The sequence below is a fragment of the Durio zibethinus genome, chromosome 8 (assembly GCF_047325235.1).
Source record: "Durio zibethinus cultivar Kanyao isolate XHJ-2024 chromosome 8, ASM4732523v1, whole genome shotgun sequence".
NCBI classification, from domain to species: domain Eukaryota; kingdom Viridiplantae; phylum Streptophyta; class Magnoliopsida; order Malvales; family Malvaceae; genus Durio; species Durio zibethinus.
This window is the reverse complement of record NC_143169.1, coordinates 26406299-26429277: the sequence shown is the minus strand read 5'-3', so window position 1 is coordinate 26429277 and position 22979 is coordinate 26406299. Positions and strand designations below refer to the sequence as shown.

General features: G+C 35.4%; 7 protein-coding genes across 8 annotated transcripts; 4 read left to right on the top strand and 3 right to left on the bottom strand.

Moving 5' to 3' along the window:
* Window positions 1–445: 445 nt before the first annotated feature.
* Window positions 446–2868, bottom strand: LOC111278307 (alkaline ceramidase). Of its 2 annotated transcripts, none has more exons than XM_022864952.2 (3): window positions 2704–2868; window positions 1634–1978; window positions 446–1304 (listed from the first exon to the last, which is right to left on the bottom strand). In XM_022864952.2, the coding sequence occupies exons 2-3, from the start codon at window positions 1885–1887 to the stop codon at window positions 791–793; spliced, it is 768 nt and encodes a 255-aa protein (XP_022720687.2). In that variant the 5' UTR covers window positions 1888–1978; window positions 2704–2868; the 3' UTR covers window positions 446–790. The 2 variants fall into 2 exon arrangements, with proteins under 2 accessions (XP_022720687.2, XP_022720689.2); XM_022864954.2 differs by lacking the exon at window positions 2704–2868 and adding an exon at window positions 2126–2205.
* A 1777-nt stretch (window positions 2869–4645) lies between these two features.
* On the top strand, window positions 4646–6070 carry LOC111278687 (uncharacterized). Its single transcript, XM_022865312.2, has 2 exons — window positions 4646–5220; window positions 5433–6070. Exons 1-2 carry the CDS (start codon window positions 4794–4796, stop codon window positions 5948–5950), a joined length of 945 nt encoding a protein of 314 aa, XP_022721047.1. The 5' UTR covers window positions 4646–4793; the 3' UTR covers window positions 5951–6070.
* A 1421-nt stretch (window positions 6071–7491) lies between these two features.
* LOC111278700 (uncharacterized) lies at window positions 7492–10514 on the top strand. Its single transcript, XM_022865326.2, has 2 exons — window positions 7492–8655; window positions 8895–10514. The coding sequence occupies exons 1-2, from the start codon at window positions 8226–8228 to the stop codon at window positions 9398–9400; spliced, it is 936 nt and encodes a 311-aa protein (XP_022721061.2). The 5' UTR covers window positions 7492–8225; the 3' UTR covers window positions 9401–10514.
* A 148-nt stretch (window positions 10515–10662) lies between these two features.
* LOC111278685 (phosphoribosylglycinamide formyltransferase, chloroplastic-like) lies at window positions 10663–12916 on the bottom strand. Its single transcript, XM_022865311.2, has 5 exons — window positions 12453–12916; window positions 12029–12140; window positions 11611–11787; window positions 11366–11492; window positions 10663–11110 (listed from the first exon to the last, which is right to left on the bottom strand). The coding sequence occupies exons 1-5, from the start codon at window positions 12835–12837 to the stop codon at window positions 10997–10999; spliced, it is 915 nt and encodes a 304-aa protein (XP_022721046.1). The 5' UTR covers window positions 12838–12916; the 3' UTR covers window positions 10663–10996.
* A 3709-nt stretch (window positions 12917–16625) lies between these two features.
* Window positions 16626–19275, top strand: LOC111278301 (uncharacterized). Its single transcript, XM_022864937.2, has 3 exons — window positions 16626–17116; window positions 18241–18414; window positions 18748–19275. Exons 1-3 carry the CDS (start codon window positions 16784–16786, stop codon window positions 18892–18894), a joined length of 654 nt encoding a protein of 217 aa, XP_022720672.2. The 5' UTR covers window positions 16626–16783; the 3' UTR covers window positions 18895–19275.
* A 259-nt stretch (window positions 19276–19534) lies between these two features.
* Window positions 19535–21755, bottom strand: LOC111278304 (mitochondrial pyruvate carrier 4-like; the record flags this gene model as incomplete). Its single annotated transcript, XM_089765045.1, has 6 exons — window positions 19535–19844; window positions 20222–20295; window positions 20539–20591; window positions 20787–20885; window positions 21341–21450; window positions 21733–21755. Coding segments are annotated over 6 exons (408 nt in total), but the record flags the coding sequence as incomplete, so codon positions are not given.
* A 125-nt stretch (window positions 21756–21880) lies between these two features.
* On the top strand, window positions 21881–22953 carry LOC111278305 (mediator of RNA polymerase II transcription subunit 11-like). Its single transcript, XM_022864942.2, has 3 exons — window positions 21881–22107; window positions 22205–22321; window positions 22497–22953. Exons 1-3 carry the CDS (start codon window positions 22054–22056, stop codon window positions 22671–22673), a joined length of 348 nt encoding a protein of 115 aa, XP_022720677.1. The 5' UTR covers window positions 21881–22053; the 3' UTR covers window positions 22674–22953.
* The last annotated feature ends 26 nt before the right edge of the window (window positions 22954–22979 follow it).

Genomic DNA, 22979 nt, shown 5'->3' with positions numbered 1-22979 from the left:
TAGGGTGCTAGTTCAATCTGTACTTGAGCATGGGTCATTGGAGCCCAATAAAAGTGACAAAAGCTTATCAGCCCAGAAATCGTATGTTTTCCTTTCGAAAGATTGTGTTACACCACACTGCTGAAGAGTACTCGGAATCAAAGAGCCCACGTTCCCAACAAAAATTAATTTCATTGAATCCACAGTTCATATCTGTTTGCTAATTTCGTTGGTTGGCAAGGTTTAAATATGATTCAAATTTCTCACATCTCAGCAGCCCAACGCCAGTTATCATTGCTTCCATCTGGATGTAATGCTGCTAAATTAACCCTCGTAGAGGTGCCATGAGAGAAGCATGCAAGATACATAGCTTCGTCCAATAAAACGCATTGACAAACTACAACATGCTATGGAGGAAACCTCACCTTGATATGTAACCAAATCAAAAGGCTTGAACAGATGTATCAGCCACCAAAATTTTTAACACTCAGTAAAGGAAAATAGAATTAAACAGAACCAAAATTCATAATTTGCCTAGCGTCCAGCGGCAAATTTATCACAGCCTTGCCATTCCCAAAAAAAACAAAAACCCTAACTATTAAGCCATTTCAAACAAAAGCATTTAAATATGGTACACCTTCCACTTTTACAAAGTAAACTTCAGTGAGATTCCAACCAACAACTTCAATAATTAATCGTCCTTATGATCCATCCAGATGAACAAAAAATTTAGACTAGCCTTTTCATTACTTCTCTTGCCTACCTCCAATTACAGGAAAAGAAAACTATATTTCTGAGTTCCCTCAATTTGTCATTGTGTTTTTGGTTTCTCAATCTTCACATATGGGAGAATACCCATAAAATAGACAACTTTCGGGTTCCATTTGCATTGCTGAGCACGACAGAACATTAAAAATGTGTTTGCAAAGTAGCAATTGAAACCCATGAACACATGCCATAGGGCATGACCCTGAGGGTTGATTGGCCAACTTGATAACTGTTTGCAGAATACCCGATCACAGAACCAGCATAAACTGCCTATTGCAAGAGTAGCCACATAAAACTTTGCAAGCCGCTTAGCAGAGGCATCTTGGGTGTGAATGTAGTACTTATACATTCGAGGGATACAGAGAAGGCAGAGAATCACATAATGCACCTTGAAGCCAATGCCAAAACGAACCATAGAATGAACAACAGCAAAAACAGCACCATAGAGAAAAAGGAAAGTGGGCATTGTGCTGCGATAATGCCAATCTGGTGAGTACAGGATGTAAATATAGAGAAGCATCTCCCATACCATAGGAGTTTCATCACTCTGTTGTTGCCTGGAAATAAATTAGAGCAAATCTCTTCAGATGCAAATCAATCAAACAATTACCATCTGTGAAGAAGATACCACTATAGCTTAAGGCAAAAGCTACAGATTGAAGCACTCTAAGTCAAAATAAAGCATGCATGTGAAGAAAACTGTTTTTCTACACCTTCCAGTTCTATATGAACTTTTTAATCACACAAAAGATTATTACTCAACAGGTTTATCAATTGATACACCATAATTGTTGCAATCAGAGCAGAAAGCAAAATCTATTGCACTGCATAGCCAACAACCTATTAATTCTGAACTAGAGAATGCATAGGCAAGATTGGCACTTACACACGCTGCAAGGTGGCATGGTATAGCATGCTTCCAATGGCAAGTATCATATTAGATACGTGAAGCATGCTGAATCTTTTCTCAAACCTTTGTCTTAAGGCATTTACAAGACCAATGAGTGCTAAAAGAATGGTCGGGATATTTGACATGGTATTGTGAAATTCTGCAATATAAGAGGAGTAGGCATAATTCTTCTCACAACACTCAATAGTAGATGTGACAGGACCCCAAAAGCTTGATATTCCATCTGCCATTCTCTGCTATAAATGCATACAACTGGGAATATGCTCAATTGATCTCCAGCCTCAGAAGGTTGCAGAGCTTATAAAACCTTCAAATCATGTCCTGCGAAAACAAGTTCCAAAGTTAAGCATGATGAAGATAAGCGCAAAATCTCTTGATGACGCATTGCTGAGAGAGATGGAAGCACAGCAATCAGCATAATTACTTTCTTTAAAATATTAGGGAAAACAAATAAGCTAAAGCAATAACCTTCATTCCTGTCTAAGCTAGACTTAAGGAGAAAGTGAGACAGCAGAGAAGGAAAATATTGAGCTTCACCTCAATCTCACCTAATGAGATTAAACCCAAAAAAGCAACATCATAAAGCTGAGTAAACAATTTCGTCACATACAATATTTAATTTAATCTATAAAGCAATATATATATATATATATATATATATATATATATATATATATCAGCTCAAAGCTTAACGAGGCAATAATCAAGAAGCTTACTCATGGTCTCAATTTTACCAATACCCAAGGATTTGCACTTTTCAAGCTACCATTCACATCACGACATTTAAGAATTTCTTAAGCAACTAATCCAAAATTCAGTTACATCATGCTATTAACATAACACTTAGATTCCAGTACGAGGACGTATCACTTAGATTCCAGTACGAGGACGTATCACTTAGATTCCAGTACGAGGACGTATATATGTCAAGATCCCAGATTACAAAACACTTTGCTCCGAAATTGAACAACAATCACTTCCCAAACAAACCACATCTAATCAAATCATAAAACAATGAACAATAAAAAGAGAAGGAAAAATCGAACCTTGTTGGCGGAGACAGATCTCATTATTCTCTGCTGGAATTAAATTTATCATGCTCTCCCTCTTTATATAAATAAATAAATAAATAAAAGAAACTCAAAGTTTACTTTTTCTTTTTAACAAAACCAGGGATAACTGGGAGCCTGTTCCTTTTGGGCATTCGAGGCAAAGAAACAGAGAGAAAGAGGGATTCTAATTTCCTTTTTTTATATTTATTTTTATAGAAGTTTCATTTTTGGGAGGGGGGGGGGGGGGGAGGGGAAGGAAAAGAAATGTCCCCACGAAGGTGTCAAATTTGATAATGGGCCTAAATCAGTCGACGCAAGCCTATAAACTTTGAAACTCGGCGTGAAGATCAGGTAGGATAAAATGGGCTTATGTCAACCCAAATTAATGGGCTCAATCACTTGTTTTTCGGCCCAACCAATGCCACTTTTTCTATTAGGGCAGTTTCTTATGTATATATATTTTATAAATTTAATAATACAATATCTTCAAATAATAATAATAAAACAACATCGTATTGCATCAAGAAAATAATACTATCTTATAAATAATAATATAATTATAATCATGTCACGTCGTTGATATTGATATGCATTTATTATGCGATTATATATTTATTGGTGTATTATAATTTTATTCTAATCACTGGATTTGGAACTACAAAATAAGAAATCATTAAAAACCCCTCAATTTTTGCATATGGATCAACCTTTTTAGCTATGTTTTCTTAATTGTTGATGAAAAGATTCATCGCTGCAAGTTGTAAGCATTTCCTCTCTGTCAATGTACCAAGATGGAATAGCAGCTGGATACATACACCTATTATGGTATACTCACACGGGGGTATAAGATAATTCACTCAATTCCAATTAGATTTGACTTGGTTCAGTGCTTAAGTTTACAAATTTGACTAATTACAAGCTAATGTTAGAAAGCAAGATTGGACTTCTATTGTTCTATGTATTTCAAGCACCAAATTGAAGTACGTACTTAGTAAATAATTTTTTTTTTCATTTATTGCAGATTAATGTTTCATCAAAGGAAATCAGATTCATTGTACATAGACATGAACTTGGGTTCATTGAACCTGGTCATTCCAAAATCCAGTTATCAACCTTCAGTTTTGAGCAAACTCTGGATTATGGAACGTCCAAAAAACGAACTCGGTGTCTATTTTCCACGTCGTAATCAGACATGACCGTAAATAGTACTATTAGTGAAAACTAAGAATGAGGTGGCGACGTAACGCACTGTCCTCGAGGGAACTCAACTCAACAGCATGGCCTTCTAAATCCTGCCAAGTTAAGCACAAATTCTCTTGATAAAAGAATTGGAATTTCAGAAACAGTCGATTCTTACGCCCCAATATTAATATTTGATAAATATATAAATTTTATATATTATTAATAAATTAAATAATTCATTAATAAATAAAAATTTTAAAAAATTTAATTTATATATATTTATTTTAAGTATTGATATTTATTTATTAATAAATTATTATTTTTTATTCAATGATAATATTTAATATTTATAAATTGATAATTTATGGAATATAAATTCGTTAAACAATTAAATCAATAATAAATTTATAGAATTGAAGTGATAAGTAAGACTACGTGGCATCTTTAGCTAGTTTTTGATCGAGGAAAATGAACAGGTTCATTATTAATGTGTTCTGTTTACCGTGATATCCTAGATAATTTATGTAAAATCTGGTCCAGGAAACGGATGAATTTTATTGGAAACACTGAAAGAATCAAGTCAATCCTATTCCAACGAATATCCCGCGACAGGATTATGTATCTCTATGAATATAATAACGCTGTTTAATTCACTTTATTTCAACATCTTTTTGTAATCTGGCGACATATTCTGGGAATCTCCTTTCTTTTTGGCCTTATATTTGACACAATAATGAGCACATAAAGACACCATTGCCAAACTGAAAATTTCCTCTTTCAATATAAACACCAAACTTACCTGTACATCGCCTTCAATCGTTCTCCCACAAAAAGAGCGAAAGAGAAACACGAAAAAGCGAGACAGAGAAAGGGCGGTGGAAGTTACTTCTATTTCCTTCTTGATGGCGAGAATTCCAGTGAGGTTCAATAGGATAGCGGCAGCTTTCAATGAAGCGGCAAGGGCGCCACCGGTACGGCAATGTGAGACCAGTGGCAGCGACCACTCTCCGGAGGATTTGACTGATCTTTCGGATCTTGTGAATTCTTTCATTGAGAGCAATTGCGGGGTTGAAACTGAAGAGGATAAGACCGAACAAGAGAAGGAAAATGAGAACGATGGATCAAAGGTTTATTGGTCAGATTCTGAGACCAAAGATATGTTAAAGAGTTTGGTGGGTGATAAAATCTGTGATGGGAACGAAGATGATGATGTGAAGCAAAAGATTCTCGTACAGACAGAACTTGCTTATTGGGGTGCAGAGAACATGTCTTCTGAGGGATTTAAACGTCGGTTGATGTCTCGTCTGCGAGACAAGGGCTTTGATGCTGGTAAATTCCAACACCTTTGCTCATATGTTAATTTTCATTCATTCCATTAATTCCTAGTTTAAGGGTCAATAAATTCAGAATTGTAGAGAACCAACTGGGAATTATAATTAAATGTAGACGATAGCAGTATTAATAGTTCAAGTTTATTCAGTTCTGTTTATGGTATTTTTTTACATTAGGAAGTAAGTAATTATATATATTTACTTAAACAGGACTGTGCAAATCTCGGTGGGAGAAATTTGGGCGGCATCCGGCTGGGAGTTATGAATATGTAGATGTAAATGTTAACGGGACTCGTTACATTATTGAAGTAAATCTTGCTGGAGAATTTGAAATAGCTCGACCAACAAGCAGTTACACTTCATTAATCGATGTTTTCCCACCAATTTTCGTGGGAAAACCAGAAGAACTCAAGCAGATTGTAAGAGTGATGTGCAGAGCAATAAGAGAATCAATGAAAAGTAAGGGCATTAAGGTGCCTCCTTGGAGGCGAAACGGTTACCTGCAGGCCAAGTGGTCTGCTCATTACAAGCGTACAACCAATGAAATTTCAGCTAAAAACGCATCACTGAAGAATGACGCAGTTGCAACCAAAAGATCAGTTGGGTTTGAGACGTTGCCGACGGTTTCTTATCACTGCAGAGACAATTTCGCGAGTAAAGCTGGTTTGAAAGTTGGTTATTTGACTGCTGCCTTTAATGCAAATGGCAGCATTGGTTTGCAATTGTAGTCATTCCATGAAATTGCGTTAAATTTTGTACATAAAAAGACAGCTGTTTTTCCTTGTGACGATTTGGAGTGCTTTCATCTGGTTAGATTTAATAAACTGGCAAGATCCAACTTATCTCTACTTCTCTAGCCAATTCCATTGGCCTTTTTGTAAGTTTTGGCTGGAATCCATGTAGACCAATTGCATTACTTCCTTTCGGATAATGCTACTAAATTGCTTCTTTAGTTAGAAATTTGTATCCGGAATGGACTTCTGACCGATATGCCGAATCAGTTCAGCTAGAAGAGGGCTGGCCCCTTTAGCTTCAAATTGGATCCACCTATCAGTCAGAAAACCAAACATCAATGAACCTGAGGAATTCAAATGATACACTCTTTGGCAGTTCTCTTTTGCATTTCCGCTAAATATCACTAGATCAGGATAGCCATCAGAAATGATCTGATGATTATGCAATAAATTAACATAAACAAGCACGCAACAAAGGAGTCTTAAACATAAAATCAAACCATTAACTAATGCCAAAATGTGCTTCCCTCAAACTGCTTAATCATCCGCTATAATGATCATGTTCTGACTTCTGATCTGAACCTGATTTGTGTTATTATCATAAGAACCCCACCTGGACTAACTACAGAAAACTTGTACAAAAGCTTTAAAGCATCCACAACACATTGTTAAACGGACTCATAGTGACATGAAATCACAGAACGAAATACATAATCAAGAACAATAAGATAAATGAACTGCACAAGATAGATTGAAACCTTTCCAATCTTATGCTCCAAATTTAATATCGGCAGTCAACCAAGGTTCGGTAACCAATGATGCAGGATTAAGTTGGCTCCAATGTACTGCACAATATCTCTTTGTCAACAAAGTTTGAATGACCAATCTGATTTGTCCAACGAATAAATTGAATACAATGTTTATCCATGCACAGGAAATTTTAAATAATATTCTTTTAAGAAAGGAACAAACTTAAATGGTCTCGCAATTTTTTGAGCCATCTTATGAAGAGAGAAAAGGAAATCTTCTTCAATTTGTTGTCTAAGCCCATGTATGCTATTCGGATCAATCTCGGAAGAAGACTAACTAATTAGACTTTGTTTTGAGAAATTAACGATTAAATGTTAAGTTTTTACTTTTAATAATCAAAATTCATATTGATAAAAACAAAAAAAATTAACTATCGAAAATCATATGCGAAGCTTTTGTACTAATAAAAGTATGTATCAAGATGGAATGGCGGTCTTATACACCATTCTATTGAAAAGGGGAGACAAGTTTATGTTACGATACAAAAAGATTTGAAACTAACTTGACCTGATTAACAACTTAATTAAAGAAAATATCTACCATAGAATGTTGTTTTCTTTACCTTGAAAAAATTGTTATGATTAGGGAAACATCAGATTCAATGTACCTAGACATATTTTATGTTCATTGAACTAGGCCATTTAATCCTGTTAACAAAAATACTATTTTCCACGTCGAAACCAGGTGGGAGAGTAAAATCATGAATTACACAGAGCACCATAATTCTGCAAGCCACTGCTGCAATTTAGCACGTGTAAACCGCATGGAATTTGCATGGACGCTTAAATCAGACGCTCGTCCTACCACGGCCGCCGAGTGCACTGAACAAGTCAACTCAAAAACATGTTGCGAGTTTTGATTGAGCTACTGCCATAGTTAAAAATTTTTAATAAAAAAGTTTAAACAAATAAACCCAGCCAATTACGAAATTTTCACATCAGATTCACTTATGAGATAACTAAAAAACCAACGTGGCATATCTCAGTTTTGGTCAAGAAAAAATTTTTCAGATTCATTAATTCAATGTTGCTATATATTATACTTGAACCTTAAGGTTTTAGTAAACTGTATTTGTCCTTGTAAAGGGTGTATGTTCATAGAAGAATTACGCCCCACATTCACCCCATAGCATAGCAGAGTCTGTATCTATCTCCTTTCTGCATTAATAGGAGGCTGTTATATACTTTCTATTATTGTTCTCACAATCTAGCCTGATTTTTTGGGAATATTTTAATTGGATGTGCTTATGTTTTTTGTTCATGACAGTAGGATGATGACATAAACCATGATTGCATTTTTTGGATATAAGTAACTTAAGCAGAGCCAAAATTCCGTCTCTTCTTCAATCACTCACTCTCAAAAGAGCGATTGCGATTAGCAAGGCATAAAAAAAAGTAAGACGGAAAACAGGGAGGGGGATAGACAGTTTTTAATTAATTTTAAAATTTTGATTTTGTCTATGATGTCGAGGATTCCAGGGAGGTTGAATAGGATAGCAGTGGCTTTCAACGAAGCAGCGAAGGCTCCCATGCGGCTCTGCCAGAGCAGCGGCAGCGAGCACTCTCCAGAGGATTCCACTGATCTTTCAGATCTTGTGAATTCTTTCTTGGAGAGAGATTGCGAGATTCAAACTGATGAAGGAAAGATTCATCAAGAGGAGGAGGAGGAGAAGCAAGATGACTCAGATGGTTTTTGGTCAGAATATGATACGAAACAGATGTTGAAGAATTTGCTAAGCAACGCCCATGATGGCAACCAAGAAGAGGATGTGAAGCAAAAGATTAGGAAAGAGACAGAACTTGCATGTCAGTTGATCATAGGCGACAGGTTGTCCGAGGGCTTTAAGCGTCAGTTGGTGTCTCATTTGCGCGACAAGGGTTTTGATGCTGGTCAGTTCTTTGGCTAATTAGCACTTTTGTTCATAATTTCTGGTAGTTTGCAGTTAGTAGAAACTATATAATCATATATGCAATGGTATATATGGACATTAATGGTGAAGTATACCATATGATAATTCTATGATTTCCTTATTTAATTGTTCTTACAATAATTAGAAGTAGATATTGGTATTGATATTGACATGCAGTGTTGCGTAGCCTTAAGCTCTCTTTACGATTTCCATATACAGGTCTGTGCAAATCCCGGTGGGAAAAAGTAGGTCAGCATATAGCTGGGAATTATGAATATGTAGATGTGAATATCAATGGAATTCGCTACATTGTTGAAGTAAATCTAAGGGGAGAGTTTGAAATAGCTCGACCAACAACTTGTTACGCTTCATTACTGGAGGATATTCCACCAATTTTCGTTGGTAAAACCAAAGAGCTCAAGCGGATTGTAAAGCTAATGTGCAAAGCAATGAGAGAATCCATGGAAAGCAGAGACATGCACGTGCCACCCTGGAGGCGAAGCGGGTACATGCAATTGAAGTGGTTTGCTCGTTACGGGCGTACCGTCAATGAATTTCCTGTTCCAAATGCATCACAGTCTAATAATTCTGTACCTGCTCCAGCAAGGAGACCGGTCGGGTTTGAGGCCATCCCGACTATATCTTTCCACTGCAGAGATAATTATGCCAGCAAAGCTGGGTTGAAAGTTGGGCATTTAGCTGCTGCCTTCAACAGCACTAGCTAGGAACAGTTGTGGTCATTGCGCGGGATTGCATTGTACATAAAGAGAAGAAGATGGTTCAAGTTTTTGAAGGCTACCTCTAGCTGTAGCTGGAGAGTGGAATCGATTGTTTATGCTTTTCGTTCTAGTTCAATGACCTTCTGTTTTTTTTTGTTTTTTTTTTTTTTTTTTGGGGGGGGGGGGATTTGTTAGAATCTTATTGAGATGTACTTAAAAAAGGGCGGATTCTGAGTCCTGAGGTGAAGTGTTGCAATTTTGTCCGCTTCGATGGGCGTACTGCGTTGTTTGTTAAGTTGCTAACTAGCAGTTATGCTTGACTTTGACAAAGATTTCCACATTCTCTATCATAATAGACTAAAATGTCGACACCCTGGTTTCTGCACTTTGGAAATATTTTCATATGAATTTAAGGCTTGAAGCATGTTTTTATGCTCTCATTTGTTTCTTACGAAGGATTTGTCTTCTATACAAGTGATTAAAGGCTCAATTATTTCTTGGAAGCTCCCTGACAAGATTTGTGATGTCTGATTTCTTCTTTTTTTTTTTGTCAAATAAAGTGGTATTCCTGTTTGCATGGCCATTTATATGAAAATAGTCGGCATTGTTTGCAAACTTGCAACTCTCAGGCCCAATAGCAAAATACTAAAGCTGGGCTTCAGAATATTATGGTCAAATGTGTCAAAAAGAAAACACACCTTTTGGGAGACTAAAGCTTCCCCAAACACCTAGTTGGCCCGTATAATAGAACATATTAGACTGCGGTCATTTATTCCCCAAGAACTAGTAACACTAAAACTTTTCTCTGAAATATTGACTTGAAAAAGAAAAACGAAAATGGAATACAGGCTGCGATAGATGGAAACTGCAGGGAAGCAAAGCAGATTGGCCTCTTCTCTGTTAGAGGGGTCTCTCGAAAAACCCAAATCCGATGCCCTTTTTCTCTTCTCTCCCCTTCTCAACTTTTCTCTATCAAAACACAAGAAGACTACATAATGAATTAATAAAAGAAAATGTGACAGTTGGGTAAAAAGATTAGTCGACGGAGATTTATCACGAAAACCTGCCAGTTAACTTCTCTGGCAATGTGAGAAGTTGAGTGCTGCTCCTGCTAGGACTTCTCTGGCAACTAATTTTACCAAAATAAGGTAGAAAAAGTAAAAGCTCCCTAATTTTTCTATACACTTGTTTCACCTGAAAGGAGCAAATGTAACATTCCATGGTTTGATGATGAGAGGGCAAATCATTACATTTTACAACAATTCAAATGCTGAGAGGGCAAGTAACTTATTAGAGAAAAAATGTGAATTCTACATATTAAACTTGCAAAACTACAACTTCTTCTGAGCAAAGAGACAACTTCAAACTGTATTGAAGAATGCAAGCTCCTGATACAAGCCACACCCTTAACAGTTATCACATTTAGATTATTATAGAACAAGCAGAATCAAGCAAGGCTCTTCGTTAATGTATTAGAAGGATTTTTTTTTTAGGAAAACTAATGGAAGGGTTTGGTTTTAGCCCAAATGGAGCATTCTTTAGAAAAAGGTGATCCTTTGGAAAGTCTCAAACCACTGTATGCAAGTGCTGATATTAATTCTGTTAGTAATATTCTTCAGGGTTTTCTTTACTTCGAATGAGAGGGACGCCATCTTCTCTCCAAACTATCCGGTCTTCACATAAAGCAGCTGTCACCTCTACGTATAATTTATGCTCCTATAAGCACAAAACAGTCATCAGAAAGTTATCAAATCCCGAATGGACTTTTGATTCAAAATGCAGGAATTGAATTTAACATTCTAATCATCCAGAAGGGTGTAAGCTTGATAGATAATAGCCATAATTTGATTTTATCACTGTCCTGCTAGCTATTTGCCGTGATGATTTCAAAGTGAAGTTTATGGCAGGAAAAGGTTTTGGCTAGTGATTAATCTTTTAATTTCTAAAAAAACTGACAAAAAATCAACTCACCTCTCGAAGAACTCTAGCAGCTAGCTCCTCTGCAGTGTCATTTGCAAGCACAGGGACAACTCTTTGTGCAAGTATCCCACCCGTATCATAATGCTCATCAACAAAATGTATCGTTGGACCAGAGTATCTAACCAATCACAAAGAACAAGCAAGCTTGATTACTTGAACACAATACAATAGGAATATAGAGCAGACTAAAGAGAAATAGAATACGTGATACATGAAACTAAAGAGAAATAGAATACCTTGCTCCAGAAGCAATAACTGCTTTATGCACTTTCATACCATAATAGCCTTTGCCTCCAAAAGCTGGAAGAAGAGATGGATGGATGTTAAAAATTGATTTCGAATAAGCTTGAATCAACTCCACTGGTATAAGTTTCAGATATCCAGCCAGAAGAATAAAGTCAACCTCGAATCTCCTGAGTAAGATAAAACATCATATATGAACAAGTAATTACCATTTCCATAAGCAATAAGAAAGTGCAAACAAACTTTCTCACAAGTCTTCAGACACATCTGGTGTTTGCTTCGGATTATGTTATTAATGAACATTTCAATATAATAGAGGGACTAAGTGTAACGCTATAAACAATGATACGCCACTTACAAATTCCAAATTGAAAATTAACAAAATAACTAGTTTTGAAAGAAGAAGACAACCTAAGAACATTTACAAGTTCATCTGAAGACAGACCATCAGCTACATCTTTTGTTTTTGGGAACAAAATAACTGGGATGCCTTTATCTCCGGCATATTGTGCACCTCCACAAGCTGCCATCACGAAAAAGAATATCTATAATTCCCAAAGCTGCAAGAACGGTTTTACCATCTCAAGACTCAACATTTAAAATTGCAATTCACCAACAAAGGATAAATGAATTAGATTCAGAGCCTCTTATATGAGCATGATTCTATCAAGGGTAGTAACTCGTAGATTGTAAATTCGATTAACATTAATTAAACTATGTTCTACTTCAAAGTTTTCGTTAAAATACTTAGATTCTGGCGAATTAGAAGAGAGAGAAATACAAAGTTGTAACTTTCTCTAGAATTTTCATTCACTGGAACAAATGTTGAAATTACCACGTTTATTAGTGACCAAAACAACAACATCTCCATTGACAGAGCCCTCAACGCAAGCTTGGTGAATTGCCCTGAAATTCGAGCCTCCACCTGAGACAAAAACCGCTAGCCTTTTCCGTTTGACCCATGGTTTAGAATCTTCCTTCCCGGAAACAACTTTGCTTTCTTTTTCTAAACTGTTTTTACACTCTAACCGGCCTATAGACCTTAGCCTTTGAGAAGCTGGGAAACATTGGGGTCTAAAAGAGACCCGATTGTTCCATTGAATGAAACAAGAAGGATAAGAATGAGGAGGTGGCGATGAAGTTAACAGATTCCGGGGGTCTTTTGATGATGGGATTACTGAGCTTGAGCAAAACCCAGAAAACAAGCTTTGCGTTTCCATTAAAATCGAAGAGAAACGCAAAGATCGAGAAAAAAAATGGAGGTTTCTGTGTTCTCTCAGAAATTTCTTACAAGCAAAAGCAGGGTTTTACAGCAACTAACAATCGACGTCGTTTTGAATTTTGTAATGGGCCTGGATTTGCAGACTTGTAATTCAGAAACGTGCCTCCATTAGCATTAGCCCATGGATGGATGCCCAAATTTCTTCGAATTTTTGTTTTCTGTTTTTTACTAATACGAATGTTTATCTTCACGCTCGATTACTCAAAAAGAATCCCTCATTGTTGAGCTTGAATGATAGGGGTGAAAATTGGTAAAGAAAATATATGTGATGGTCTATATAGTACTTAGACATGTTCATTTCATTGATCAAGTTGGCGCTACTACTAAAAGATAAGAAAAAATCAAGTTGGTTTTTTTTTTTTTTTGGTGTAATTGGATTTGAAAAATATATATATAATACCATACATTTTCTTTTTGGGAGGATAGAAAGTAGAAATTAAAAAAAAAAAAGAAAAAAAGTAATTTAATCTAAGCTACAAAATAGAAAAATGATCATAATACCTAATTACTAAATTTTAAAAAAATCCCCTTTTCCATATTCAAGCCAAGCAATGCCTATCTCAACTTCAACAAATAGTTTTCAATTTGAACCATTTATGACATATTGTTGATGTTAAGCACTTAATTTCCAATGCTTAGTTTATTTGTAAAATATAACACATCTTTCTTTAATTGGAGAACTTATTTACTTCAAATTTAATTTATAAAATAAAATTCAACATTTTTTAAATCTAATTTTAATATCACAAAATCATTATTTTATTTTTTAAACTTAATACATCTTCATAAAAAAATTTATTTTAATTTTTAATTATTAGAGTGTCATTTTTAAAACACCAAACACACGAGCTAGTAATTTTTCAATTCATTAGAACTAAATAAATAGTGTTCAAAAAAGTAATAATATATCACAAAGTGATTAAAATCTAATAAAAAATGGATCACAAGCACGCTTTAATTCAAAATCCAAACAATTACTAAAAGAATGTACAAGTACAAAAGCTTTCATTGATACACAAGAATTATCCTTAATTGTCTTTGAAAAAACAAAAGTTCTCATTGCATTTATGTTAAACATAAAAATATTGTTTTTGATAAAAAAAAATGAAAATATTTATGGATACACAAAATGAAAAAAAAAAGCATCAAACTAGAAAATTTTTTGCAAATCTCTAGGGAAGTGGTATCATTCTTCCAAATTTTGATTGGTACACCTGATAAGGGAGTTAAAGTTTGTTCACAAGAATTCGTGATTGAACTTCTTCAAGCTTCAATATCTTATGTGGATCAAGATGCATTCGTAAGTCCAATGTTGAAAGAAGAAATCAAAACTGTTATGTTCTCTATGAATAGTGAAAAAGCTCTTGGTCCTAATGGATACACAGCCCATTTCTTCAAGCAATCTTGGTCAATTGTTGGTGAGGATGTTACGAATACTATATTTCACTTCTTTCAAACTGGGCATATACTTTCTGTATTTAACTTAACCATTATCACATTAGTTTTAAAGTGTGCAAATCCAAGCAGGATTATAGATTACAGGCCCATATCATGTTGTACTATCATTTACAAGTGCATTACCAGGATTTTGACAAATAGGCTTAAACATATCCTGCCAAATATCATAAGTAAAAGTCAAAATACTTTCATAGAAGGGAGTAGCATCACAAATAATGTGTTTATGGCATAGGAGATGGTAAGGGGATATGGTAGAACCATATTATCCCTAAGGTGTGCTATAAAGATTGATTTGCAAAAGGTTTTTGATACATTGGATTGAAATTCTATCCACAACATTTTGGCAGCCATTGGATTGTCTTTAAAATTTATAGGCTAGATCAACAATTGTATTACAACCCTAATGTTTTTTATATCACTTAATTGAGGGTTAATGGGCTATTTTTAAGGAGTTAGAATAATAAGGCAAGGGGATCCACTCTCTCCATATCTATTTGCTCTAGCAATGAATGTGTTGTTAAGAATGCTAGATGAAGCTGCCAAGTTTGGAGTGTTTGCCTGTCATCTTAAGTGCAAAAAGATCAAGCTGATGCATTTATGTTTTGCAGATTATTTGTTAATTTTTACAAAAGAAAGCAAGGATTCAATCATTGGTGTCAAGAAGGTTATGAAAGCTCTTGTTCTCAGGGCTGCAATTAAATTATAAAAAGAGTGAGATATATGCTATAGGAATAGACAAGAAATAGATCCAATCAATTCAACAAGCCACAAGATTCAAAGTAGGCTTACTTCCTATTAGATACTTAGGAGTCCCACTAGTCACTAAAAGACTCACTACAAAAGATTGTGCTCCATTGTTTGAGAAGATCACAGTTAAGATTAAATGATGGACTAATAAGTACTTATCTTATGTTGGAAGACTATAGCTAATCCAGTCAGTACTTTTTAGTATACACAATTATTAGTATAAACATTTTATATTACCTAAGCATGCGTTAAAAAAGATTAATCAACTTTGCTCTAGCTTCCTTTGAAAAAGACAGGAAGAGACTGCCAAAGGAGCTAAAGTCAGCTGGAAAGCTATTTACCACTCTAAGTCTGAAGAAAAGTTGGGTATAAAAAACACACTAACTTGGAACAAGGCATGCATGATGAGAAATATTTGGTCTATTTTCTAAAAAGGAAAATCTATATGGATAGCTTGGATTGAAGCCTAGTCTTGAAAGGCAAAAGTATATGGCAAGTTGAACCACAGCAGGGTAATAGTTAGGGTTGGAGGAAACTACTTCAACTCTAGACTACTACACGCCAATTCATAAAACAAGAAAATGGTATTGAGGTATGGCCTGTCCGTAGCAATGGCTATTCTATTATAGCGGTTTGGAATGAGATAGGGTTTAAGCAACGAAAGGTTGAGTGGTATAGACTAATCTGGTTTCAATATCATATCTCGAAGCACTCAATGATTACATAGATGACTATACTAAATAGGTTTTCAACAAAAGATAGATTGAGGAATTGAAGAATAGAAGTAGATGAAAGGTGCTGCCTATGTCAACATGGGAGAAAATTTAGAGACCACTTATTTTTTGGTTGTAAATATACAAAAATAGTGTAGAAAAGGGTATTACAATTATGTAAGACTGACAGAGTAGTCGGGGAATGGACTGAAGAATTGAAATGGATAGTGACAAGGATAAAAGGCAAAGCACTGATATCAGTAGTATTGCGCATTGCTTGGAATGCTCATATATACTATATATGGAGAGAAATGAGCCACATATTATTCAAGAATAAAGAAGGAATAGAAGAACAAGTGTATGAGCTAATTAAAGATGCTATTAAGACTCGATTACATAGATTGTGTTCGATTGTTGCTGATTCAGTCAATAAAATTTTGTATGATGCATAAAATATAAATAAAACTATATTGTATAATAATTAAAATATAATTTGATTATATATATGGAGTGTATATACTGTAGCAATTTTATTATTTTTTTGGATAAATAAAATACAACTTATCCAAAATGATAAAAAAAGAATTATTTCAAAAAAAAAAAAGGTGAAAATGACTTCATGCAATGGAATGGATCATCAAATCATTCCGAATCATCATCACAATAAAAGGCAGTAAAATTACCAAATTATAGACCCAGTAAATAGATTTAACGGTTCTGATTCGTCAATCGTCCCTAAAGTAGGAATCCGTAACTATCATCACCGAGTCCGACCCGAATTTTTAAACATAAATGCGCAAAAGAAATTAATCCACCGTCTTCTAGGTGAAAAAAAAAAGGAAAGAAAAAACAAGGGAGACGAGACATATAGAGAGGGAGAGTGAAAAGAAAAAAGGAAAAGAAAAACTCCTTTTAATTTAGAGCGAGTCACGGCAGATTCGCCACCGATCTAACGCAACCGAGCTAATGGAAGGAGTGGGGGCTCGACTCGGGCGGTCTTCCACTCGGTACGGACCGGCTACGGTGTTCACTGGGCCGATAAGGAAATGGAAGAAGCAATGGGTCTACGTTTCCCCATATAACAGCGGCAGCAGCAACAACAATAATCACTCTCATAATCGCCACGGCAGCAACGGTATTTCCAACGGTAATAACGGTTCACATCTCGTCCTTTTAAAGTGGACTCCAACATCCCAAAGCCAAAAAAACAACAACAACAATGAAAACAATGATTCTTCCAAGGACGATGCTGTGGCGGCGCCCGAGGAGCCACCAAGGCGGAAATTTAAATACATTCCGGTATTTCCTTCCTTGGGTTTTCATCAATTTTATTTTTAGTTGTCATGTAATTTTTTTTTTTTTATTTATGCATATTTCTTTTACGTTCATTTTAGTGTATTGAGTTTCATGGTGGGGTGATGGTGTGAATTAGTATTTGATTTTGGTGTGTCATTTCTATAATTACTCAATATGTGAGCTGGGGTTTGGGTTAATAGTGTTTTGAGGGTTTCTTTTATGGTTAGATGCAACGGAACTATGAGTTAGCTTGCCGTTGGCTGTTATTTCTTTGATCAATGACTGAAAATTTAGGAGATAAATATTTCTCCTATAAATTTTTGTTCACTTTATTTTGTGCTGGTCTGGAAGCACGTGGAGTCACTATTTTTGCTTTACTCTTGTCAATTTTATAATTACCCAAAACCTGTTCCTAGAATCATAGCTTGCTTATCAGCACTTTTTTAATTACATTGCTAATTTGGAAATCATGTATAAAGGATATATAAAATTTAGCTGCTTGTCATCCTCATGCTCATAATTGCAGTCTGAGGTTTTGAAATCTTTTGAAAACCAATGATATAATGATGGTGAAACTGTTGGAGTGGAGATAGAAAGGGAGGAGGACTGAGACTTGTATGATATATCCCATTTCTTTTCTCTGACTATTCTAATTCTAATGACATCCTATTCAGTTGCTTCAAGCTAAATTTGGTTGTGGTAGTGCTTAACCCTAATGGTTTTAATCTAGTATGTGAAATTATGATAGCATGATACATGGCGTAGGAAAATCTTACTGACAGAGACAAATCCATATGGTATTTGGCACCAGAAGTCTTGCCTTGGCTCAAATCCCTTTAAAATCCTTATTGTATAACTACAATTTGTTGTTTGGATCGTCAATTGCATTGCATGGCCGTGATACACAATGTTTCTGCCTTTGTTTGTATCAAAACACAGAGAATTCATGCTTTTGTCTATTACTTGTATTCATATTAAGAATTGGATTAGATTATCTCAAAAAGGTGAAGTTCACAGGTTTGTCAAACTGCTTTGTATAGCAAATTTTAGGTGGAAATAAGTTCTAGGATCAGTTCAATGTTCAAATCCTATGAACATATAACTATTTTGACTGCTTGAACATGCAGATTGCTTTGCTAGAGGAACAGAAAAAGGAAGATGCAGAAAATGAGGCTGCAGAAAACGGTGATGATGAAGCTAATCCAAATGAGGCTGGCCCTCGTACAGCAGAGCCAACTTCCAGGAATGATGGTTATAATGAAAAACCAGACATTAATGATGTACCTATGGACAAAAGTCAGGTGAGCAGTGTCATTCTACATCTCTTTCCCTTTGGGGGAGGGGTTGGGGATGGTTTAGGACAGGGGCTCTTGGTTTGAGTTCTTTAAAAAACTAATGCATAAATGGCATCTCAACACACTGATTTGTGGAGCAAACTGATGAAACTGATGTCAATCTGATGGGCCACTTTTGTAACATTATTTTCATGTCATTGAGAAAAGTCTACTAATTTTGAATGCTACAAGAATAGTTTCATTTTGTATTCATTAGCCCCATAAAGAATGACTGTAAATTTTGGTTCATGAGTTGAAAGTCTTACCTTTATTATTGGCTCAACTTCAATTTTGTCTCAGGAGGATAATAAAATAGTTCGACAAGATCTGAATGAAAGCGCTTTGGATTTAAGTTTGGGTTTGATAGCCCATGATGTTGAGTCTGATTCAAAAACAAATCAAAATGGGCGGTTGGAAAGAGTGAAATCAAGTAGCGGTGGGACATGAGTGTAGCTGTGCTGGTCGTTTCAGCTAATAGACTAATGAAGATGATAAGTAGACATCGACCTAGTCGTTCATGACTTGTTTCTTAGAGATTCAATTTTCCCTTCGGCCAGCTATCCGGCGGTCAGTTTTCTTAAGCTAAATGCACTGAAATGGCTTATCATTGTATTTTTAGTCTTTTGTTTGATACTCCCTTGCTGAGCTGATTGCGACTTGTATTGATTGAGAACAGACCAACCTATTTTTTGTTGGACATACCATATTTTTGTTTCCCCTCTAGATTTGTAGGACATCTTGGGGATAGAACATGTTGGACGTACAGATTAAATTGGTTCTCTCGATAGTTTTTATGGAAATATTCTGACTTTGCATGATTTGTATCCATTATCAAAAAGGTCCTAGCTGTCATACACAGGTGACATGGTGACATGCCTTCCAAATCTATTGGAGTATGTTAAGCTAGTAGGATTTGGGTTAAAATCATGGACTATTATAAGATCTCTGTAACAGTTAGACAGCCAATAAAAATACTACAAAGAGAAACCAAAATTTTGGATGAATGCCGTAGGGAAGAAAATTTGCAATTTCCACTATGAAATCCTTCTTGTAAGTAAATTTGTACCTAAAGACTGTAGGAGAGAACTGAAGGAAGAAAAGCATTTTAACTTTTTAAAAGGCATTATTACGCTAATCAGAATTTTTAGCGGTTCTGTTGCTCAGTATCTATTGATGCCTCTACAATCAGAATGAGAATCATCATCAAGCTACAAATTTCCACAACAGAGCATGCTTGAATACAAGGCCATAGGGGCAAGTGAACTTTAATTAGCTGCAAGAAAAAAAAAAAAAAGGGGAGATGACTGATATTGCCCCAGAAAACAAAGGAGTTTGGAAGATTTCATCATTATTCTTTCACAATAGCTGGCTCTGCCTCTGACTCTGAAGAGTCATGTCTGAACATGGAGAAAAAACATATAAAACAGTAAATCAGAAAGCAGCCATACCAAATAAATGGTAATAACAACAAAGCTTTGAAAATGGAGGGAAAGATAATGGAAATCAAGTTTTCAAAAAAGTTCGTAGTAATCTATCCAACAGAAGCCTATCATTTTATATACAAAGGCGAGTAGGGTTTCAGGTTCTTTATTTACACCATTTTTATAGTGGAAGAGAAGAAGTACATATCATTTAGCCAGACATCAAAACAAGCATTTCGTAAAATGATTGGAATAAGAAAGATCTATTTGCTTGCTCTACCAATAGATCCAAAACATGCAGCAAAAGTTCGAATAAGCGAAGGAAAACAGATATCATAGGTGAGTTGACTTACTGTATTTTTCGTGCTAGTTGGTATAAGCCTGTTCCAGCCATAACAACGTTTACACTAAAGAGATTCCAGTTTTTCTGCATTTAGAAAAAAAAAATGACAGAATCAAAAGCAATTTAAATGACTACAGCACAAATTAGACTGTACGTCTAATCATGAAGGCAAGTGTAAAAAGAAGAAGAAGATTCCCATTAAGGCAGTGATCTAGGTGCGAATCTGCATATACACACTTACTGTATTCTTCATATATATTTCTCTTCGATAATGTTAAATTTCTTGACTGTTAAAAGGCAGGTAACCCAATCAATCATCAAACTTACCGGAGTGATTACGGTGCTGTAGCGAGACCAGATAATTCCAGTGCAAGTAACAGCTGGATAGCATATACCGATAGTCAGAAAACTACAAGACCACTGCATCTTTATGTAAAAGTAAAATGTTAAAATTTAGATACCAAAAATTGAATGTCTTGAACATATAGCGACAACTATGAGGGTACAATAAGAGCTGGTGAGAAATGGGCAATACACAGATTAACGTACATTAAAGCTCCATAAACACCACGTACCTATTTGCTGAGGATAGGAAAGTTTTTCAGGTGGTTTAGAGAAGTCGGCTACATTGGCTATGCTAATGCCCCATTTAAAAGTTGGTGCCCAAAAGTGAACTGAAATGAAACAAGCTGTTAGCTTATGCGCACTTTAAAATCGACAATCGGAATAAATTAAAATACCACTTTTGCTGATTCTATATGTTATCTACAAAATATCAATTTATATTTGTGTTCATGGGATTACCAGAAGCTCATAAGTCATACACCTCATATCCCTCCATCAGTTCTGTAATCTAAATGCCAATCATAGTTGCAACTGTTCTTCACTCTCAGGTATGTAATGAATACAATCTATACTCATTCAAATGCCATGGACTCATGGGATATTAGTACTCTTTCTAAATGGTGCAGTTTCAAGTTTACCTTAAATTGATTAAAGAAAGGCAGTTGCTCCATTTTGAGAATCTATATGGCTTCGTTCATTATCCTATTTTTTTAAATAAAAAAACATCAGTTTGATGTTTAGAAGAAGTCAATCTACCAGGGCATTCAAATTAAAAGAAGCTCACCTGTTTGCACCAAATCTACTTTCTGGCAACAGCCCCAATTCGAACTGAATAATATAATAATAATAATCCAAAAAGCTTTACGATTTATCGAAGCTACAGGTTTCACACTTCTAGCAAAAAAACAGATTAAAGAGAAATTCAAATACCAGACAACAGTTTAGAAGTTTAACGATCCAACCTCCAAAATCCAAACAAAACATCCAACGTTAGCTCTTAGAAAATCTTAAGTCCAAAAGCATCAAACTTGTCAAAGAAAAAATGAGACAAATTGAGACTTTTCTTTTTTTTTTTTTTAATTAATCGCAAAAAATGACAAAAAAAAAGGATCTATTAATACGAATAATTGATACCGTATTAGTTATCGGATTAAAAGAACGAGCGAGTCAACTCACTGGTTTTGGGCCCGGCTGGGTGCTTATGCCATGGATTCAACTGTTTCTCCCCTCTTAATTTACTGAATTTTTGGTCTAACAAAAAATTGGGTTCTCGTTTGGGTTGGCAGCTTATTTGTGCTGCACAAGTCAGCTCTGCTCGAGAATGTAGCCAATCACATCTTGCCACGCAATCAAAGTTGCCATATGATTTTCAAACGGCTGCCTAGTAGTACAATAAATGGTGAAACGGCACGTTTTGACTCGTCATGAGACGAGATTTGTTTCAGGATTCTGAGAGGTCATTTTGGGTTTTGCTGGAATTGAAGAACCGAAACTTTCATGGATTCTCCCACTCAGAACACTTCCTTGCAGCGACTTCAAAATGTGGAGAAGGTAATAAATTATATCCACTTCCAATTTCTTTAGCCAAAATTGATATTTTTTTTAGAACAAGAAGAGAAATTTGCTTTGATGGTTTGATTGGATACAGAGAATAGTTAAGGTTCTGGAGCTGACCGGAGGTGTCATGGATGAACTCGCAAATCCAACCGGTCCCAGGAAAGAATTGATTAACAATCATTGCCGTGAATTCATGAAGATGATCAAGGTTCCTGCTTTCCTTCTTTTTAGCTTCATTGTGGTGTATTTGTTCTTAAGCTTGAATTGCCTGATAAGATTTAAATTAAGGTTAAACTTGTCACTTTTGAACTTTGGCTTGAATTAAGATTGAATTGGACCATTAGTTATAGTTTGAAGGATTGAAATCTGTTTTCAAAAACCAGGACATCCAAGTGACTTTGAGGGATGAAATCAAGAGTGCTTGTGAGTACCGCACATTTGAGAAGTGTGATTATAGTTCCAGAGTATCGAATGATATCTGTTGTAAGAAACTCCAATATGTTCTCTCTCAACTTGATGCAATGAAACAAACCATTGATGAATATCAAGCTACCATTTGAAGATGCAATGCAAGGAGTTTGACAGATTGCTTACTAGCCAAACAAGATAGGCAAGGAGGTTTCTTTTCCTTAGTACCATCAAAGCTTACTTGGGAATTGTCTTACTGAACAACGTGGCAAAGCTGGATATTATGTAATATATGCCCCTTTCATGTTAACAAAGTTCACTAATTTCATCTCTTAGACCCTTTGTTGAGTTTTGCTTAGACATTTTTGTACGTTTGATGTTCTTGATTGTGCCAGTAATTGAAACTTTCTCTTCTCTTTTTGGTTACCTCAATTCAGACTAGATTCTGTCTCAATTTG

What these genes read in the sequence shown, in the direction of transcription:
- LOC111278307 (XM_022864952.2), bottom strand. Translation starts at nt 1,887, where the DNA reads ATGGCAGATGGAATATCAAGCTTTTGGGGTCCTGTCACATCTACTATT. An exon ending in CATGCCACCTTGCAGCGTGT is followed by an intron (nt 1,305 to 1,633) that starts GTAAGTGCCAAT and finishes ATTTATTTCCAG; the next exon opens with GCAACAACAGAGTGATGAAA.
- LOC111278687 (XM_022865312.2), top strand. Translation starts at nt 4,794, where the DNA reads ATGGCGAGAATTCCAGTGAGGTTCAATAGGATAGCGGCAGCTTTCAAT. An exon ending in AGACAAGGGCTTTGATGCTG is followed by an intron (nt 5,221 to 5,432) that starts GTAAATTCCAAC and finishes TTACTTAAACAG; the next exon opens with GACTGTGCAAATCTCGGTGG.
- LOC111278700 (XM_022865326.2), top strand. Translation starts at nt 8,226, where the DNA reads ATGATGTCGAGGATTCCAGGGAGGTTGAATAGGATAGCAGTGGCTTTC. An exon ending in CGACAAGGGTTTTGATGCTG is followed by an intron (nt 8,656 to 8,894) that starts GTCAGTTCTTTG and finishes TTCCATATACAG; the next exon opens with GTCTGTGCAAATCCCGGTGG.
- LOC111278685 (XM_022865311.2), bottom strand. Translation starts at nt 12,837, where the DNA reads ATGGAAACGCAAAGCTTGTTTTCTGGGTTTTGCTCAAGCTCAGTAATC. An exon ending in GTTATTGCTTCTGGAGCAAG is followed by an intron (nt 11,493 to 11,610) that starts GTATTCTATTTC and finishes GTGATTGGTTAG; the next exon opens with ATACTCTGGTCCAACGATAC. An exon ending in CTGCTAGAGTTCTTCGAGAG is followed by an intron (nt 11,111 to 11,365) that starts GTGAGTTGATTT and finishes TTGTGCTTATAG; the next exon opens with GAGCATAAATTATACGTAGA.
- LOC111278301 (XM_022864937.2), top strand. Translation starts at nt 16,784, where the DNA reads ATGGAAGGAGTGGGGGCTCGACTCGGGCGGTCTTCCACTCGGTACGGA. An exon ending in GGAAATTTAAATACATTCCG is followed by an intron (nt 17,117 to 18,240) that starts GTATTTCCTTCC and finishes TTGAACATGCAG; the next exon opens with ATTGCTTTGCTAGAGGAACA. An exon ending in TACCTATGGACAAAAGTCAG is followed by an intron (nt 18,415 to 18,747) that starts GTGAGCAGTGTC and finishes ATTTTGTCTCAG; the next exon opens with GAGGATAATAAAATAGTTCG.
- LOC111278305 (XM_022864942.2), top strand. Translation starts at nt 22,054, where the DNA reads ATGGATTCTCCCACTCAGAACACTTCCTTGCAGCGACTTCAAAATGTG. An exon ending in GACTTCAAAATGTGGAGAAG is followed by an intron (nt 22,108 to 22,204) that starts GTAATAAATTAT and finishes GATTGGATACAG; the next exon opens with AGAATAGTTAAGGTTCTGGA. An exon ending in AATTCATGAAGATGATCAAG is followed by an intron (nt 22,322 to 22,496) that starts GTTCCTGCTTTC and finishes TTCAAAAACCAG; the next exon opens with GACATCCAAGTGACTTTGAG.